This window comes from Panthera onca, chromosome B1 (assembly GCF_046562875.1).
Source record: "Panthera onca isolate mPanOnc1 chromosome B1, mPanOnc1 haplotype 2, whole genome shotgun sequence".
Lineage (NCBI taxonomy): Eukaryota > Metazoa > Chordata > Mammalia > Carnivora > Felidae > Panthera > Panthera onca.
This window is the reverse complement of record NC_138342.1, coordinates 60291806-60312748: the sequence shown is the minus strand read 5'-3', so window position 1 is coordinate 60312748 and position 20943 is coordinate 60291806. Positions and strand designations below refer to the sequence as shown.

The window sequence follows — 20943 nt, the reverse complement described above, 5'->3', positions numbered from 1 at the left end:
TATCAATATGTGGCCTATCCTGTTTAATCTGTAAGTTTCTCTCCCCCCCTTGCACCCATCTTCTCTTGTTGGATTATTTTAAAATAAATGTTGGATACATTAATTTCATTTATAAGTTTTTAAATGTATATCTTTAAGAGATATGGACTCTGTTCTTTGACCTAAACCACAATATTATTAGCACACTTTAAGTTCTCTAGAACAATTCCTTAATATTATCGAATGTGTAGTCAGGGTCTGATTTCCCAGATTATCTCATAAGTGACTTTTTACATTTGACTTGCTTAAATCTGGTCCACCCAAGGACTGCACACTGTATCCTAAACTGTGCTAACCACAACACAGTATTCCTCTCTCCCCCATATTTTTTCATGAGACCTGTCCTTCTCAACAACAGAGATACTTAGCTGAGGGAAACTCAAACTTTCAAATAATTCCCACAAATTGAATATCTAGTTCACATATCCCAAGAAGGAAGTACAAACACTAATTAATACCAGAGAAACACTGAGTCTGTTTGGAATGGAGAAAGTACGTTGCCACATGGGTTTGTCATTCATTCTCCCTGGAAATTCATCAGTGTATTTGTGCAGCGGCTGAGAAGTCTTATTTCTCTGCCTCTGTGATGTCTCCCTCACAAGCTATGGTCAAATCTCTTCACTTAAGATGCATACTTAGTTGCAAGTGTTGCTGGCTTTTAAATTCTGTCTTTGGCATTGAGCTTAAAAAACGAGACGTGCTGGTCTGTGTACCACCCCCCTTCCTGTGGGAGAATGCCTTGGGAATGGAAGGCACAGGCTTGTTATTTTCATAAATGGGTCATGGCTTCGATAGAGTATTTTGCATTGAGGAAATTTTCAAGTTTTCATGCTTGTTTGGTTCTGTTTTGAACTTGAAGGTCTAGTGATCCTCCACTGTGTTGTGGCAGATGGGAATGCAACCAGAAGTCCTGAAAGGGATGGCCTTCTCTGTGGAGATCCTGGGGAAAACTGCGCAGGTAAGGCTTAACACACAGTGCATTTGTGTTTTACCAGCCTCATGTTCAGTCTTGGAACGTTGATTTCCCTAAGTTTTAATTTTTAATACTACACTAATCATAAGACTGGTTAGTTTTGTGAGCATATATAATGGACCAGGCTCTCTGCCAAGTGCTTTATATACAGTAATGCGTTCACTCCTCGTGAGAGCCCTCTGAGCTGGATCATATTTTTGACTTTATTTCAAGGTGAAGTCCAGAAAGATTAAGTAACTTGCCAAAGGCTACCCAGCAAGTAAATTGCAAATCTGGGATTCATACAGGTCTTTCTGATTCTAGTGCTTCCATTTTTAATCATTACATTATTTTAGGTATTGCAGGTGTATGCTCCAGACTCTGGCATGGGATATTTTGGACTGGATGCATACAAAGTTGGCATATTCTATTCAAATTAGCTTCTTTCTATTCCATAACTTAAAAGAAGGGAAGAATGACTTTTGCATATTTTTGCCCTAGAGATGCTTCAATCAGTATTCTCAAAGTTGTTAGTCTAAAGCAAAGGTGAGCCTTAGTAAAGGGTCAGGTAATAAGTATTTTAGGTTTTGTGGACCATGCACCGTTTTTTTGCAGCTACTCAAAATTAGCCACTGCACTGTGAAAGCAGCCATTGACACTTTGCAAATGAGTGGCGTTGGATATGTTTCAATAAAACTTTATTTAGAGAAACAGGCTATGAGCCAGATTTGGCCCTTGCGCCATAGTTTGCTGACTCCTACTTTAAGGTTCTGTCTGTCCTTTATAGATGCAATGGTCTGTTCTTCTCCAGGGTTGTTTCTGAGTCAAAACAAAACAAATCAAATCAAAACACAACACAACACAACGCAACACAGGCCAATTCTAAAAGTAGGTGGGAGAGAGATTCCTGTATTCCCTGGAAACGTTTTGGAGCTCGGAGGGTAGTGACCTGGTGTAAGTGCTCCTGTCCTAGCACCCTGGAGAAGTCATAACTGAGCTGGGAACACGCTGAGCAAGTCACCGTGACGTGAGCCATCAGTTCCAGCCCAGTCTTCTGCTTTCTTCCCTCACGCTAATGGGTGGTCTGGAAAGTGCCTCCAGGCTGTGGAATCTGTTGGTGTCTTAGATCATGCTTGTGTGGGTCTTTTCACTCGCGTAGAGAAAAGAACAAGGCCAATGTTATGTGTTTGTGTGCTTTTCTTCAGTTGGGTTTTAAATATCTCCAATGATGGCATTTTCACATTTCCCTTGGGGGTTATTGCATGATCCAGTGACTGACAGTTCTAAAAAACTTGCCTCATCATTATCCTAAATGTGTTTCTTATTTTTTTTTTATTTTAGTGAGACTATTTAACATGAGATCTACTCTTTTAACAAAATTTTAAGTGTACAACCCAAGATCGTTAACTATGGGCAAGATGCTGTACAGCACCTCTCTAGAAATTATTCATCTTGCATGACCCAGACTTTATACCCAGTGAATAATGACTCCTCATTCCCACCCCCCCCTCCTTCCTGGCCCCTGGCAACCACCATTCTACTCTCAGCTTCTGTGGATTCAGCTGTTTGGATTTTTTTTTTCTTTAATAAGTGGAATCATGTAGTATTTGTCCTTCTATAACTGACTTATTTCACTTTGCATAATTCTTTCAAGGTCCAATCATGTTGTTGCAAATGGCAAGATTTCCTTCTTTTTTAAGACTGAATAGTATTCCGTGGCTTACGTAAACCACATTCTATTTATCCATTCATGTGTTGATGGATATTTAAGTTGTTTCCACATCTTGGCTATTGTGGATTGAATAGTGCTGCAATAAACATAGGAGTATGTGTGTTTCTTCGAGATTCTGATTTCTGTTCTTTTGGATAAATACCCAGAGGTAGGATTGCTCAATCGTATGGTAGTTCTGTTTTTAATTTTTTAAAAAAACTCCGTACTATTTCCCATAGCAGTTATAGGTTGCCTTGTCAGTCTATTGTTTCTATCCTGTGCAGAAGAATTTTAGCTCATTTAAGGTCACACAGTAAGCAGAGTAGCCTGACATGAATTTGGAGAGACTGACTCCAGAATGTGTATTGTTAATCACAATGCTAAACTGCTAGGATCGTGGGGGGAGGTCAGAATGCTGAATAAGTGAAGAAAATTCTGAAAAATAGTCCTTGAAAGTAAAGCCCAAATAAGGGCAAAATGTTCTTTTTTAAAAAAAAAATATTTTAAATGTTTACTTATTTTTGAGACAATGCAAAAGACAAGTGCAAGCAGCAGAGGGGCAGACAGAGGGAGACACAGAATCTGAAGTGGGCTCCAGGCTCTGAGCTGTCGGCCCAGAGCCCGACTTGGGGCTCGAACTCACGAACTGTGAAATCATGAGCTGAGCCGAAGTCGGACGCTTAACCGACTGAGCCATTCAGGCGCCCCAAGGGCAAAACATTCTTAAAGAGGAATTAATATGGAGTAGGAGAAGATTATCCTTATTGACTGTGTGACCGTGGATGAGTCACTTAAGCTTTCAGACATCAATTTGTAATCTATAAAATGAAGGAATAGTTCAGATCATCTTTAGGAGTTGGTCTTTTTTTTTCTTTTTTTCTTTCAATTTTTTCATTTTTTATCTTTTAATTTTTTTAGAGAGAGAGCATGCAGGCATGCAAGCAGAGGAGGGGCAGAGAGAGAGAGAGAGAGAGAGAGAGAGAGAATCTTAAGCAGGCTCCACACCCAGTATATATCCCAACACAGGGCTCGATCCCACACCCCTGGGATCATGACCTGAGCTGAAATCAAGCATCAGGCAGTCAACCTGAGCTATCCAGGCCCCACAGGAGTTATTCTTATTTCTAAATAATTTTATTCTTTTATGTTCAAATAGCCCCAATCTCTAAGCATTTCACTTTTAGTTTGTCCTTTTCTGTCTTGAGTAAGGAATTTATTCATTCCTACCAATACTTTTGCAGCAGGCTCTGTCCCAGGTACCAAGGATGAAACAATGAACAACATAGTCAAAGATGAGGTCAGAGAGGTAATGCAGAAAGAGAGGTAAAGAGTAATGTCATGCAGAGCCTTGCCAGGGATTATAAGGCCTTCAGGTTTGAGTTTTAATAGCATCACTCTGGTGTCTGTGTGCAGACTAGACAGTTAAGAGTGGACAGGATAGAAGCAGGGAGACTAGTTAGATGTTGTTGCCATGGAGACTACTTTCAGCCTAGAGATGATGTCAGGCTTAGACCAAACTAGTAGAAATAGAGGGACGATTCTGCATACATTTTAAATACAGCCAATAGAGTTTTCTGATGAATTGGATGCATAGTAGAAGAGAAGGAAGTCAAACTGGCTCTAAGATATTTGGCCTGAATAACAAAGAAAGTATCATTTACTGAGATGGATAAAGACCAGACTTGAGGGAGAAAATCAGGTGTTCCCTTTGGAAGTGTTCATTTGAAATGCCAGTTAGGCAACCAAGTGTTGGTTGGACAGTTGGACACTGAAGGAAGAGATCGGGGATGGAAACATAAATTTGGGAATTGTTACCATAACGGTGTTTAAAACCAGGAAATGCCCAGAAAGGAATGTAAAAGCACTGAGTCCCAATGCATTGCAAAATTTAGAGGTTGGGGGATATAGGGAAGAACCAGAAAAGGAGACTGAGCAAAGGGGGCATTATATACATAAGAGTTCCAAAACAGGCACTCATGAAAAACAAAAGAAACACAAGTTTTCTTCCTGTTCATTGTTCTTTGTTTGCCCCTCAGCTATGAATAATTTTAAACATGCAAATATACACACACATATACACTAAACTCTTTTTTCTTCCTTTAGAGGGATGGCATGAAAAAGGGCAGCTCTTTTTTGTTTTGTTTTGTTTTATTATTATTATTTTTTGATTTTTAAATTTTATTTAAATCCAAGTTACTTAAGATATAGTGTAAGAATTTAGTGACTCATCACTTACATATAACACCCAGTGTCCATCCCAACAAGTGCTCTCCTTAATGCCCATCACCCATTTAGCCCATCCCCCCCAACACCCCTCCAGCAGCACTCAGTTTGTTCCCTGTATTTAGGAGTCTCTTATAGTTTGCCTCTCTTATCTTATTTTTCCTTCCCTTCCCTTATGTTCATATATTTTGTTTCTTAAAATTCTACATGAGTGAAATTATATGATATTTATCTTTCTCTGACTTACTTTACTTAGCATAATACCCTCTAGTTCCAACCACGTTGTTGCAAATGGCAAGATTTAATTCTTTTTGATCGCTGAGTAATATTCCATTGTATACACACACCACATCTTTGTCCATTCGTCAGTCGATGGACATTTGGCTCTTTCCATACTTTGGCTAGTGCTGATAGTGCTGCTATAAACATTGGGGTGCATGTACCCCTTCGAATCAGCATTGAAAAAGGACAGCTGTAAGTGAGGGGCCACTCCTGTAAGCTGAGAAATCATTGGCCTAATCCTCCTGTTTAAAACACATGCTGACCTATTCTGATTAGCCCCCTATATGAACATATTCTGGAGGGTTAGCAAGGACATCTGTGAGATCTATTTTTCTTTTCCTGGAGTAACGAACTCTTTTACATTTCTGTAGGGAATGGCATTGGATATGAAACCAAATGGTAATCCTCAAATAAGAGAAATTTTCAAATTTTGCACTTCTTCAAGGGCATTGTGAATTTACCTTCCCCTGTCTCAGGGAGAGAGTGGGCAAGATACGACGGAAAATTAACTTAGAAAATAAAAAATTTCTTCTCACCTCCTGGCTTTAACACGGTTGTAAAGTGAGGAAACTCATATTGAGAAGTTGCCAGGAAGCCAAGGACTAGATTAAAGGCTTAGGTTCTACTTCATGGAGTAAGAAGAAATTTTTCTTCAAATTTTTCTGTGACTACTTAAACTCTTCTGTACATTAGCTGTTCCCTTTTTAAAAAAATGTTTATTCATTTTTGAGAGACAGAGAGACAGAGCATGAGCAGGGGGAGGGGCAGAGAGAAAGGGGGATACAGAATCCGAAGCAGGTTCCAGGCTCTGAGCTATCAGCACTGAGCCCAACGTGGGGCTCGAACTCATGAGCTGTGAGATCCTGACCTGAGCCAAAGTCAGATGCTCAACTGACTGAGCCACCCAGGCACCCCTACCTGTTCCCTTTTTAAGGTCAGATAGCTATGTGGGAAGATAAATTTATAGGTATTTGTTTCACTTCCTCTCTGTCTTCGTTAACACTTATGGGACTTTTATCTCAAAATTTAGCACCTCCTTTTAATCTCTCGCACAGAGATTTAACTATGTATTTAATAGGGGGTTAGAGATACTATGAGGTTATCCACATTGTAATGAGAATTACATAAAATAATTATATATCGTAATTTTATAATAATTGTATATTACCCTTAGAATTGATTTTAGAAGAGCTGCTGATATTAATATTTATAAAATCATTAAATGGATTTGTAACGAGCACAACTAGAGTAAGTAAGTGAACGTTTTATGAAAAATAAACCTAATGTGTCAATTCTGAGGGGTTTTTTTTTTTTTTTTTTTTAGTTTATTTATTTTGAATGAGAGAGAGAGAGCCAGCACGAGCGGGGGTGGGGGGGGGGGGTGGTAAAGAGAAAATCCCAAGAAGGCTCCGTGCCATCAGCACAGAGCTAGATGCAAGGCTCAAATTCACAAACTGTGAGATCGTGACCTGAGCCAAAATCCAGAGTTGGGCATTTAACGGACAGAGCCACACAGGTGCCCCAATTCTGAGGGGTTTTAAGCAGAAAAGCATCACAAGGCCTGTTTTGGTTTGAGAATAAGAGTTATGTACAAGAAAGACTAGAGAGCCATACTGTTTAATCAAACCATTCATCCATCTGAGGAAAATTCCACATTTAAACCAAGTCATTTGAGTGTGTGCTATATTCCTCCAATTTAGTTTGGCCCAAGAGAATCTCACGTCTCATCGAACTATTCATAGGATTCAAGAAAGATGACCACTTCTTGTCTGTCTGCCCATATGATGGAAGAAAGACGCTCTCGCTTAGAATTAGGTTTTGACGTACACCTATCTGCAGTAACCCTAGTATTTCCTTATTTAACTGGCTTTAGCATCTTTGGAATATGGCATCTCAAGAAGAGATTGAGATACATTACCCCACAAGTAATGTGGGGCCCATTCACTTAGGAGAACGTGTTGCAACCTGGCCTGCTAGTGGGTGTAGTTTTCCAGTGCGATTTTGTGGGAAAGACTCAATCCCAGAGAATGCTTTGGTTTTGGAAACAGGGGTTAGAAAAGAGTAAGGGTGGCGGGGGCGGGGGGGGGAGAACAACTAAGTTCCAGCACCCCCATTATCAGGGGAATTTTCATTTCGCATTTTCCGGACCAGGCGATTCACTTCTCAACAGAGAAACACAATACATGGGACTAATCATTCTTTTGTCATAGGATTAACTTTTCCTTCTTGATAAGCATCTCTGGAATGGAAGGACAGATTTTGCCATCCTCTGCCCTATGTCATCGGGTCTCATGATAGGCAGAAAATGTTAGATTTCACAGTTGTTCAATTTTCAGATAATGTGACCTTGATGAATATTAGACGAAAGCAACTGGAATTTTAGGTGCATTTTGAAAGAGGGTATGCTGATAAGCCTTCTCATTTCCATCAGAGAACTGAGATGATCCCATCTGTTTTGGGGAGGGGGCAGTATGTGTGATGTATTATTTTTTTTTTCCACGTTTTAAAGTTCCATAGAGAAATCACTGGACATTTTCTGCGTGGTGGCATGGAAGGGTTTTCAAATCCAAATAATGCTGGGAATATTTAAGATCATGTTTATTTGGCAAAGGAGAGAGCTCTGGGAATGATCCGAACAGTGCCTGGCAACCATTTCCCTGGCATGGATCTGTGCTGCTTGGATGGGCTGAGGCTGGTCAAATCCCTGCACCCAGCAGCTGCCGGTTAAGGCACTTTTTGGGATCATGCTCTGTATGATGTTTATTAAAAGGGCAGCTACATTTAAAGGGACGTAACCACTAGAGAAATTAGTAAAGCTCAGGATACGGAGCCATATGGCTTATATTTAAAGTCAGGTATGCTTTGCAAAGTAGGAAGGACCTTCCTGGATCACAGCAGATCCGTGACTAAGTCTTACTGCTTCTTAAATTCATCTCCTTGACCTCGGTTCCCCTCCCACAGGCCCACATCACATATATTTGCATGGCTCAGGCATGCCTTGGTTTTCTCCTTGCTCTTGGCATCTTCCTACTCTAACTCAGCCTGCAGATTCCTACCTAATACACTGAAAAATGTCGTTTTTACATATACCATTTAATTTAATTCACGAGAACCGTCTTCAGCTCTCCTTTGCCTTGTAGTTCAAATGTAAACACTTCAGCCTACTGCCATTTGATGACTCTAACTTCCATTCACAGACCCCCTTGGCTGTTCCCCTCCATTTCCATTAAATCTGCCTCCCACTCCCCACATGATGAGGCTTGCATGTTCCTGACCTTGAGTTTTTGCTCCTAGCATTCTCCATAGCTGAATAGATTGCTTACCTCCTCCTAAAACAAACAAGCAAAAAAAATAAAAAAACAAAAACCATTTCCCAGAACTTTTTCTTTAATTAAATAAGTGCTCTTTGTAATGATACAACATTTCTCTTGGAATTGCTAAGATCTTGAAGATTCTAGAATCAACTCATTTACTGAGGACTTTATTGTGCAGGGTACTCTGCTAAGAACTTGTGCATGCACTCTTTATTTGAGTTCCTCAACAGCCCTTTGAGGTAGATGCTATCATCTTCAGGGTACAGGTGAGGAAACTGAGGCTCAGACAGCTTCATAAGCTTGCCCGGACCCATCCAGCGAAGGAGAGGCAGAGCTGAAAATAAGACACGATTTTTCCTTCCTCATCTGATGTTCTTTCCTTCCCCTGTTTCCAGTGTGCCACAACTATCTTTGCGGTTACTATGGTTGTTTTTACGGGTTGGTTGCTTATTTTGTTGCCTTTTTTTGTTGTTGTTGTTCTATTGTTCTAATTTAGATAGACAAGATATGCTTCATTCTTTTGATGTTTTCCAGTGCTCACTACAGGGCTCTGGAAATAGAAAGTAGGCATGAAAGTTGGCCAATACATTTATTTGCCAAAACCTACAGATCTTTGTTTTTGAGACACTTTGGAGTTATTTCCGGAAGAAATTTCGTTAAGAGTCCCATTGACCGGTATGCGTGGGAGCAAATGTCTGGCGTGTAGAAGCTGTCAGCCTAGCTGGTAATCAAGTCACCATCCAAAACCAGGTCAGCCAGTTCCTCAGCAACATCCTGCCACCCCCTGAAGCTTTGTGACCTGGCATTGTGGGAATTGAAACTTTGTGACCTGGCATTGCGAGAATTTGCTGTGTATAGATCATCTGAAGTTCTTGGCAATTCCTCCCTCTGGTTGCCCTGGGGATTTTTTGTGCTCTTTTTATAATACTAATTAAGAAGTTTAGCAGTCATTACTATTAATATCACTCAGATGCCAGGTGAGTGTGAAATGCCCTTCTGAAGTGAACATCACGGTCCTTCTGACTTCACAGGTGGCTGAGTCTGTAAGCTGTTGGTCATAGCATGAATGTGAAAAAGTCCAACCCTGGGCTGGAGCTGGCTAGTTAGCTGTTGGCTCTGGGTGTGGGCACATGTCCGGTGTGAATCAGCACAGGAAACAGCAAGTCAGTATTTCTGTACCGTTACTCTTGTCAACCCTTACTTATTAAAACCTTCTACATGCACGGATGGGAGAAACTTACATATCACCCTCCCTAGTTGAAAAATTAGGCAATGAAAACTCTAAATGGTAAGACAAGGAAGTCAGAGCAGGATCAAAATCCGGGATATGAGGCTTCCAGTATCTTCCTCTTTCTTTAGAGCAAGAGAAACCATTGAGGGGTTAAATGAGAGGGAGAATCTCCTATTAGGCAAGCGTGACTTCTGGATGCATCAGGCTGAGAGCAGATGACAGCTACCTGCTGAACGGCTGACTTGGCAGAGTGCCAGAGTGGAGAGCTCAAGAGCATGGACTCCGGGGCAAGACCTGTTGGGTCTGAGTCTCAGTTCGACACTTCCTAGCTGTGTGATCTTGGAAGATGACTTAGCCTCCATGTGTTGTGCTTTGTTCATCCATAAATAGCAGATAAGAATGATGCTTACCTCACAAGGCTGTTACGAGCATTAAATAAGTTACTATATATTAACTATTATGTATATAACTATTATAACTATATATAGTAGTACTATATATAGTAGATATATATATAAGTACTATATACGATATATATAGTTATAGTTATGATAGTTACATATATATGTGTGTGTGTATATATATATATATATATAGAGAGAGAGAGAGAGAGAGAGAGAAGATGACCAGTATCTAGCACTTGGTTACTGCTACATGCATGTTTAAGGGAAGGGAAGGGAAGGGAAAGGAAGGGAAGGGGAAAAAAGGCCTTTTCTTTTTTTTAATGCCATGTGCCCCATGGCTCCGATAACCTTCACAGAAAGAATAGCCTTCTCTCACAAAAACTATGCTTCCCCCTTTAAACAACACCAAGGTTTCTAAGAGGTATGTTGGGCACCAATCTTTGTTAAAATATGAAACATTCCCAGGGCATCAGGGTGGCTCAGTTGGTTAAGCATCCGACTTCGGCTCATCTCATGATCTCACAGTTGGTGGGTTCGAGCCCCGTGTCGGGCTCTGTGCTGACAGCTCAGAGCCTGGAGCCTGCTTCGGATTCTGTGTCTCCCTCTCTCTGTGCCCCTCCCATGCTCATGCTCTGTCTCTCTCTGTCTCTCAATAATAAATAAACATTAAAAAAATTAAATATGAAACATTCCCACCAAGATCCCCATTACCCTATTGATAGAGCTATTTGGGGACCACAAAAGTCTGGCTTTTATCCCAGTGTTGAAAGAAAGGGATACTCTATAGGAGTATCTCCTATTGAAAAACCTGCAGCAAAGAGGGGAATATGATTCCACGTAGAAATAAATATGTATCTAAAGTGAGTTGATTTATTGGGCTTTTTCTCATTTGTCAGCTACCACCATGCAATCGAAGCGGAAAGGCCACTTCTCTCGGTGCCCCAAGCAATACAAGCACTACTGCATCAAAGGGAGATGTCGCTTCGTGGTGGCCGAGCAGACGGCCTCCTGCGTGTAAGTGGACCCCTGAGCCAGCAGGCAGAGGGCTGCAGAGCAGTGCTGGCCGTGGACTTGACAGCGCCGGGAAGTCTGAGCTAACCGAGTCCTCTGTGTCAGGACACAGCTCCCCTGGTCCTGCCCTCGGCCATTTGTTTAGGGACCCTTTCTGCAGCCACTTATGGAGAAACTGACACACACTTTCCTTCTGAAATAGGAGCCTGCGAGAACCCAGATCAGCTCCCAGGCTGTGTCCTCTGCTGCCTTACGCAAGCAAGCAGAACTTTCTGTCCAGTGTTAAGGATGCTTTTCAGCTCCATTCATCTCCCAGGTGGTTTGAATGGAAGCAAATTCTTCTGGAATGTGTTAGGTGGTTTGCAGTTAATGTAAATATGAAGGATTTTCTGCCAAATTAAAAGTTACTTTTGCAGGTGTCAATTAAGTACAAGGAAATTAGTCCTGCTTATAAGCAGAGATTTATTTGCAAAGCCTGTTTATTACAGAAGGGAATTGGAAGAAAAGTGCTCTTTCTGCCTCTTAGTAGACTGATTCCAAGTTTAGTTTTTATTCAGGCACAAACAACTTTTTTGCACTTACAAAATATTTATTTTCTTCTAAAGAGATATCCTTCTAGGATATCTAGAGAGGATATCCTCTATTTTCTTCTAAAGAGATATCCTTCTAGGATATATGAAGAGATATCTAGGTGTTCTCTGAGACCTTTTCTGAAAGATGAGCAGGGTGATTGTTTATAATTTTGACTTAAAGTTTGTAGAATGTTTATGTTTTTATGTGTCGTTCCCTTGGTATACATTTGTTTTCATAAGTGTCTCAAAACAGTGATTCGGAACCCTAATTTAGTGGAACATTTAAGGGTCATGGACTTCATAAAAATTTAATTATAATTAAATTTAATTTAAAAATAAATATACTGGATAATACTTTGAGAGGATAAGAATTGCTAATGTAAGGAAATAAGGGAAACGTGTGTGTGTGTATGCTGTGTGTTGGGAAAGAATAGAGTTTTTTTTTTTTTAATTTCCTCTAATTGCTCACTGGCTTAGAAGAATATATTGTGTTTTGAAAATATTAATGCCCTTTAACCCAGTACATTTATCTAACTTGTCCCTATGTCTGCAGATTTATTGTCCTTTAATCCTGCTGCCTTCTAAAATGAAAACCGCAATATGTAATCTCCCTGCCTAAGATCGATACACAGCTTGTCCCCTTCAGTGTGAGGTTAAGACTCATTTCCATGGTCTCCACAGCTCCTCTGATTCCGGCTTACCTTTCTAGCCACATCTCTCACCATATTCCCAGCTGTTCCTCTGAAATCCCACATTCCTTTCCACGGTTTATCACACAAGCTCTGCTAGTCTGGAAAGCTTATTCGCACTGATGTTTTGGATGCAGCTCAGACCACAGCTCCTCCTGGATCCCTGCACTGACTTCCCTCTTCTCAGACACACACTCAGGTGTGTTAGACGTCCTGTCTCTGAGATTTAGTCTCCCTTCCATGAAAGCTCTTTTCCTCTGGAGCATAGCTGTTGGTCCCTGTGAGTGTCCCTTCCGTGTCTGCGAGCACCCAGAGGCGGGTCTCGGGGCGTATTCGTTTTTGTGTCCCAGTGCCAAGCGCAGTGTCAGAATTTTAATAGGTGCTCAGGAAATGAGTGGTGAATAAATGAAGAAGTCCCTCTAGCATGGCGCATCGAATGCTACGCTGACAACACCAAGGCCTTACTCTGAGCCAGGAACAGCTTCTTCGTGGTTAAATGGTGCAGAATCAATAGCAAGGAGAAGAGCAGAGAAGCCAGCACACAGATTTTGAAGCCAGGTAGACCCAAGTTAAGGTTTTGTTTGTACCAGAAGAACTGCTAACAACAGATCAGTTACCCTTCCCGAGCCTCAGTTTTATCATCTGTAAAAGGGGGTAATAATATCTCCTTCTTAAGTGTTGAAAATAAAGCAGGAGAATTCATTAAGCAAAAATACTTTCTGTCGTACCCAGCACAGAGTAGGTGTTCCATAAATTGTACTGCTGAGGAGCAGGGTGTATGTGACCTGGGCCTGACCTTTTAGGTGACTGGTCATAGCACAGATTCGGGCAAAGCTGTGTTGCCATTGGTGACTCCGCTAGCTTGGAAAAGCACAAGTATCTCCTTTTGCTTGGAATTACAGGAGTTTGTGGACTCCTGCTTTTACATTAAAAAAAAAAAAAATGTGTGCATCTCAAATAACTCAAATCCCCTTAGTCTTCTTAGTATTTTCTTGGAATGGGAATGATTTCTTTCCAGATACATATCTTCACGTATCTATGTGGTACAGTTCATTTAAGCAGTATTTCATGTGCTTGGGGCATCAACTTGAGAGTCAAACAGTTTGAATCTGAATTTCTCTATACTCTCAGTTTCTCCACCTTCCAAATGGGTTAATAACGACACCTACCTCAGAGGTTGTTGGAAGGATCAGTTGACTTAATAGTTACAAATCCCTTACAACCGTGTCTGGTGATTATTTCAGGACAGTGATCCTAACTCTGATTTTTCAGAATCCTGAAGGGTCATGGATGTCTTTAAAAGTGATTTTAAATGCTATAAGATGTTCACTAAATAAAAACTGATGTATTCAGCTACTCAGCATTTCATAAACATCTGCTAGGATCTTGGAGTCTTTGCCTCTTCTTTTCCCATTGAAATGACCATTAGCTGACATGTTATTGGTTTGATGAGAAGTGAAATAACATGAGAGCCATGGTAACTGCCTGTGCAAAGGTTGGCCTTCTGGCCTGGCCTCATTGGGTTATAGCTTTTGCAGGAAATCCTGCTTACTGAGAAATTCAATTAAAGCACGGCTACACCACTGAACCCAGAGCCATAATAATAATTAAAAAAAAAAAAAAAAAAAGACAAAAAACATTCTAAAACAGCAGCAAGTAATTTCTGTGTATTTTATGGGCAAATTTATTGTTTAAAAATGCCAGATTTAGTAAATGTGTTAGAGAAGCCCTTAAGCTAATTGGAAGAGACTCTATATATTGGTAAGATTTTCATTATGACCTTAAAAAAAAAAACAAAAAAAAAACTCTTTAAAAAAAAAAAATCTCCCTCCCACACATGCAATAAAAAGTGATTCTCCCCACCAGTTCCAGTTCTATGTGCAAGAGATTTTTGATGTTTCAAGATCTTTCTAAGCTCTCTTCCTGTTATTTTGACCTTGCCAGGAAGGAATTTTCCTCACGTATGCGGGGGTTTTCTTGCAATAGACGCCATCAGGTATCGTTTCTCTACAGCTTGCACTGATCGTCACCTTTCTGTATGGATGTGACCACGCCAGATGTTTCTTTATGCTGTTGTCTCAAGCATTATATCAGCGATAATGTTGGCATTATGGGATCTCCTTCCTTGTGCAGGATAGGCTTTGTGGGAATTAACTGCACTGCTCTTGTCAAACACGAACCAGAAAATGATCTGGCAGTAGATCCTTTCTTGCAAAAACAAAAAAAAGAGAACGAAATAAAACAATAACTAAATAAATAAACAACCGAGATAACACAGAAATCTTTTTAAGAAACAGGATTTCATCTTTTGGGGATTTAAGCAATTATGTATATGACCATTATCTCTTTTGTTTTGAATGAGTCTGAGGAGAAAAAAGGGAAGATATTTGCTAATGCAAAGGTACTGATGTTACAACATATGATTTCAGTTTTGCAGCGTCCTCAAACTTCTTACGTACCTTTTAAGCGTCTAATGGGATTCAGAGAATACTGTGGATAGTCCCCAAATCACTGAGCCTTTAGCTGAGTGTTGCTCAGACAAGCCTTGGCTTGGACAAAGGGAATCTGCCAGGTTGGGGTAAATCCTAAGGCTGTATCGATAAAATGTTGAGAGATGGAGGAGAGTGAAAGTCACTCTTGGAGATTCCTTGACTTGTGGCCACTGCGCTTTATGAGGGCCGCAGAGAAAGGGGCCATTTACAGGACAGTGGAGGGAACGGTATGCACGTCTGAAAATGGGCCTCTGAGCATCAAATAAAGGAACTGGAGAGGACAAGACCTATTGTGTTTTGGGGGGGTTTTAGTTGGAGGGGTGAAGAGCATCACGTAATCTGTGGCCACTGTGAGCAGAAGAATCAGAACTGGTGGGTGGCAGTTAAGAGAGAGAAAGGAATCCCGTGGAAGAACATTTACGGAGCTTTCTATGTAGTTCATAGGCTATCGGTCTATGAACTTTCACACACGTTACTGCGTGTGATCACATGAAACAGTATAATTTCTAACAGTTTGGAGCAGGAGGACTTGGGCACATTGACTGCCCTCCAATGACATGGGCGGTCGTGGGGATTTTGAGTTCCTTGTCATGGCATTTCCATGACAAGTTCCATGTCATGGTATTTAAGCGCCTGGGGGCACCACGGAGGGATTTTTGCCATCTCCTCTCTTTCCAACTCAGAATCTAAAATTTTTAAGTAAGTTTTAGTAAATTGTGATTGCCTCTGTTTGTTTAAATTAGCCATGTTGCGAATGTTCAAGTGATGACAGGCTTTCAGCGAAGCAAAGAAAGTGAAATTACTTGTGAACACAGCGGTATCCAGCTTTATTTGAAAAAAAAAAAAAATTTTTTTTTTAAAGGAACTGAGCCCTTTATTAATTCCAGTAAATGACAACAGTGTTAGTTCCTTCAAAAAAAGAAATAGTAGAGGTTCTTAAAAGTCTTGCACGGTTTCCCTTGTTGTTTTATTTTCACAGCTGTGATGAAGGCTACACTGGGGCAAGATGTGAGCGAGTTGACTTGTTTTACCTCAGAGGAGATAGAGGGCAGATTTTGGTGATTTGTCTGATAGTAGTTATGGTGATTTTTATCATCTTGGTGGTCGGTGTCTGCACATGCTGTCAGTAAGTATTTTTTTTTTTAGTATCATTTTAAGGAAATCTGAGAAATTTTTATTTTGCGATTTCTTTTCTTCTTGCCTTCTTTCCCTCCTTCCAATCTTTCTTCTTTCCTTTTTGTTATGATTGAAATAAATCACTTACAGCGAAGTGTCTACTTACAATGAAACACATGATATACGGCGTTTGTCATTTTACTGAGCATAATTATTATCATTGAAAATAAAATGTGGGGGCGCCTGGGTGGCTCAGTCGGTTAAGCATCCAACTTCGGCTCAGGTTGTGATCTCGCAGTTTGTGGGTTCGAGCCCTGTGTCAGGCTCTGTGCTGACAGCTCAGAGCCTGGAACCTGCTTCAGATTCTGTGTCTCCCTCTCTCTCTCTCTCTCTCTGATCTTCCCCTGTTCATGCTCTGTCTCTCTCCGTCTCAAAAATAAACAGACATTAAAAACATTTTTTAAAAATAAAATATGTATAAAACTCTTCATTAAAAAAGAAGAAGAAGAAGAAGAAGAAGAAGAAGAAGAAGAAGAAGAAGGGCAAAAAGTATGAAGGTGATCAAAGGTACAAACTTCCAGCTGGAGGATAAGATAAATAGGTCCTAGGGATGTCATGTGCCGCATGGCGACTGTAGCTAACAACACTGTATTGTATATTTGAAAGTTGCTAAGAGAGTAGATCTTAAAAGTTCTCATCACAAGAAGAAAAATTTTGTAGCTGTGTGTGCTGACAGATGTTAACTACGCTTACTGTGTTGATCATTTTGCCATATATGTAATATGTATTTGTGTATATATATATGTGTGTGTATATATATATATATATATATATATATATATATGTAATCATTGTACACCTGAAATTAATCCAATGTTATGTTTCAACTACATCTTAATAAAAAAAGCCAGCTATGTAGTCTTAAAGTCAATCATGTTTTATGTGGGTTTGTTAGCAGGCAAACTAAGACTTTTATTACCTTACATTGTATCATGACCCAGTAACTTAGGAAGGTAGAGATAAACACACAAAAACATTTTTTCCCCCCTTGGCCACCGTAAAATAATGGATTTTATTTACAAAAGATGATTGCACTGGTTTTCTTGTTTTTACTTTTCATGATGTACCACAACTTTGGAAATCAAGAAACACCTTGATTTTTTTCTCTGAGACAGTGTTTTGATACACTTAAGTTAGTTTCTTTCGTGAAGCTATCAAAATTTGTATCAGTCGGGGACTCCGACACAGTATGCTAAAAAGACTTTTTTTAACGACTCCGACACAGTATGCTAAAAAGACTTTTTTTAACATGCTGTGTTCTTGTCTTGCGAAGCTAGTTGAGCCTCCTGAACTTCTCCCTTTACTTTTGGGCTACTGGGCACACCAAAGAGGGTGTCCTGTGACTCCTTTCTTCACAGAAAAACTTCAGCGTAGCTACTAGGACTCTAGAGTCTTGGATTTTTATCCCAACTCTGCTATTCAATATCTTTGGGACCCTGGACAAATTTCCTAACATCTTTAAACTTGAATTTTATTTTTTGTAAAACAGAAAGATTAAGCCAGGTAATCTGTAAGATTCCTTGTAGCTATAAAATTGCAGGGTATTTAAAAAATTTTTTTACCTTCCAAATGGCAAAAAAAAAAAAAGAGCTTTTATAACAGCAGATTTGGACAGATCTGAGAAAATTAATTATGACATCAATTTTGCATTATACTTTAAGAAATTGGACTATAACCCAGAGGATCTAACACATTTTTTAATGTATCTGTAAGCTTAATTAACAAATCCTGAGGCTATCTTCACCCTCTTGGTTTTCTTATATCTGTTTCCAATTTGTGTTATTCCTTATTCACATACTACACAATGCTTATTAGTCTGTTTTGTAAAATGACGTGTCCTGAACATTTTTCTTGTGCTAACCAAGCTCCATCAACAGCCAGGTACCCTATTCTTTCTATTTTGGTAACTCTATTCACATTTTTGCCTACTGTGGCTATCATGGGAGCCTAGAAAAAGAGACAGGTTAAAAGAGAACTTAAAATAGTTAAGAAAAAAATGAACCTACCAATTTTTAACCATCTAGAAATAAGATCAGAGGCCCTCTTGATGGTTAATTTTGTGTTCATATGAATTAACAGGTCCATACTAACTTCTAACACCTTATCTTCCAAGCCCTCTTCGGAGGCGTCGCAAAAGAAGAAAGAAGGAAGAAGAAATGGAAACTCTTGGTAAAGATATAACTCCAATAAATGAAGATATGCAAGAAACTAGTATTGCTTAATGGTAAGTATGAAAAATTTGGTAGGCAAGAAACTATTCAAGTGACAGTTACCAGGTGAGATTGGGCTTAACTTTATGTAGTAAATCAATGATTCGAATTTAATTATGCTTAGAAACATCTGAAAGTAAATTGATTTTTTTCATAGAATCTGAAGCCAAATGAAAGACTCTCATATCTTTCTTTTGCATGTTACCACATTGACAGGCATGCAGAAAGAGGACTTTTATACACTTTTTCTAGTTTACTGAAATCAACCTGCTTTCTAATTGTACATGGTTGTGGTGGTGACTTTATATTTTTTTCTTCCTTGCTTTTGGGCACAAGGAAGAGGTATTGTAGCTTAAATATCTCACACTGAAGAAAAAAAATAATAGCTACGTTTTAATCATAACCACAATTACATAGCATTTACCATAGGCCAAACGCTGTTCTAAGCCCTTTCAACGTTACATCAGTTAGGATCCCAGCAGGATCGAACAGCAAGATTTATTGAGGGACTGGGAGGGCAGGGTTGAGGGACCCACAGGAACTTCAAGGCTCCTGGAGCCTAACATTGGCAGGAGGCTGCTCCCCTCCCCTGCCTGGAAGGGCCCGGGAAGGTTGCCTTGGCACTGAGAGGCTGGCCACCAGAGGGCCTATACTCTGTAGGAGCTGTACCTGCGGTTAGAAGTAGTCACTGCCGGAACCTCAACAAGGAAGAGGAGCAAATGAAGAAAAAAACTTCCCAAACTGTCTCACCACCTGCTTCAGATCTTCAGCAGGAGCCTCCCATTAGCCAAACCCAATGAGGATCCAGGGGACAAGGGGGCCCTTGTGATGTGTCAGCCCCCCCCGGGAGCTCAGAGCAGGACAAAGAATGGCTCCAAGGGGGCAAATGGATCAGGGCTCGTACAATTGGCTAGGGTAGTTTGGCTGTGATAGCGTCAAACCCAATCGAAAGGATTTCAAATGAAGGAAATGTGTTGGCTCATGTGAACTGGCAGTCCGGAGGAACGGTACTCTGCACACTTCGGTGAACGGGAGGCTCCCACACGGGGAAACGTTATTTCTGTTTTTCTGCTCGCTCACTGAAGAGTTGGCTTCATCCTTGGCCGGTTCCCCTTAAGTCATGGCAGTAGCAATGGGAGCCACATGCTTCCTTGTTCATAGTCAGCAAGAGAGAGCAGTGACTTTCCCTAGCTCTGCCAGCAGCGTAAAGCATCTCCTTCCCCCCCCCCCCCCAAACACCCAGTGGGTGTGTGGGGTATAGTAAATGCTTATCGAGAAATCGTATGTTCCCCTAAGTTATTACAGGATGACGCTAATCATTAATGAATGGAAAACAAAACTATTGGCTCTAGATTTTTTTTTTTTCTTTTAACTAGCGTGCTCTCTTTTCCCTTATTTCTCCAGGCCATGAGGTTCACTCCAGGCTGGTGCAAGCTGCAAAATGCCTTGCTCATTCGAAAATGGACAGAATGTGTCTCAGGAAAACAGTCAGGAGAAATGAATTTTAAATAATGTATTTACTTTTTGTTTGTAATGTTAGTCTGTGTTTTTTACTATTTTTGTAATAATAGGTAATTTCAGTATTGTTTCGGAATTGGGAAAAAGCGCTCACTTAAGACATTTTAATAAACTTCCACTTCAAGTTTTGTTACCAGGATTACTAGTCGAATAAAAAATAGAAGTGAAAAGGAGTTTAGATTTTAGGAATTGGATTAATCATAAAGCTGCCATTTATCCAGCACTTACCATGGGCCAAGAGTTTCAAGTATATCATTTCTTCTAAGCCTTTCAAGAACCTATGAGACATCTATCATGATCCTCATTTCCCACATGTGGAAACAGACACAAAAAAGTTAAATAATATAACCCTGATTTATACAGTTCAGAATTGGTGGAGCTAGAATTGGAGCCAAGATTTACCCAATTTCAGTTTGTGTTCTTAACTGTCATTTTTGTTGATCTGAGTGGGTGCAGCTTAACTCACTAATATAGCTCAGGACTTTATACTAAACTGTGTTTCGCCAAGACTCTGAGATGCCGGGGCTGTTTTTCTGCAGACACTCAGAAGGCAGAGTCCTGGATTTATATTACTGTTACCATCGTGTTTTCTATAGCATTGACCTCTATTATGTTTCTTTGCTCTTTTGTAAATTCTCATTGACATGAATAAATTCCTACATTAGTAAAGCAAACAGGTTTTCCCCATAGCTAGGGTAATGAATAGCGATGGAAAATAAAAAATAAACAGGTAAGTGTTTGCACTCACTAAGGGATAAATGATAGCACTGGGAGAGGTTGTTTATTCCAGAGCAGTGGTCAGTGATAGCACAGCAGAGCCCAGCAGACACGGCTCTTGACCATATCCTCATTTTTCTTCTTCCTGATGGCTCTCAGGTGGATGTTGTTACAATGAAATCACGACCATAAGAATCTACTACTTGGGACCATCTCGCCAGATGTTCCTTCAACTCCATAGCATATTTAATAAAGACTCTTTTAAAATTGAAAAAGCTAGGGGCACCTAAGTGGCTCAGACAATGAGCTTTTGAGTCTTGATTTCAGCTCAGGTCATGATCCCAAGGTTGTGGGATCAAGCCCCAAGTCAGGCTCCACACTGAGCATGGAGCCTGCTTGAGA

The 20943-nt window shown here is 40.2% G+C and overlaps 1 protein-coding gene across 3 annotated transcripts in view; it reads left to right on the top strand.

Annotated features, from left to right (window-relative positions):
• BTC (betacellulin) overlaps positions 1-20721 on the top strand; it is a 45472-nt gene extending 24751 nt beyond the window's left edge. For 2 of the 3 annotated variants that reach the window (XM_060654858.3, XM_060654860.3), the window contains exons 2-6: positions 899-997; positions 11053-11170; positions 15900-16046; positions 18210-18320; positions 19730-20721. In XM_060654858.3, the coding sequence (XP_060510841.2) occupies positions 899-997; positions 11053-11170; positions 15900-16046; positions 18210-18318 (473 nt within the window). In that variant the 3' untranslated portion in view covers positions 18319-18320; positions 19730-20721. The remainder of the gene's footprint in view (positions 1-898; positions 998-11052; positions 11171-15899; positions 16047-18209; positions 18321-19729) is intronic. The other variant, XM_060654859.3, reaches the window with a different exon arrangement.
• The last annotated feature ends 222 nt before the right edge of the window (positions 20722-20943 follow it).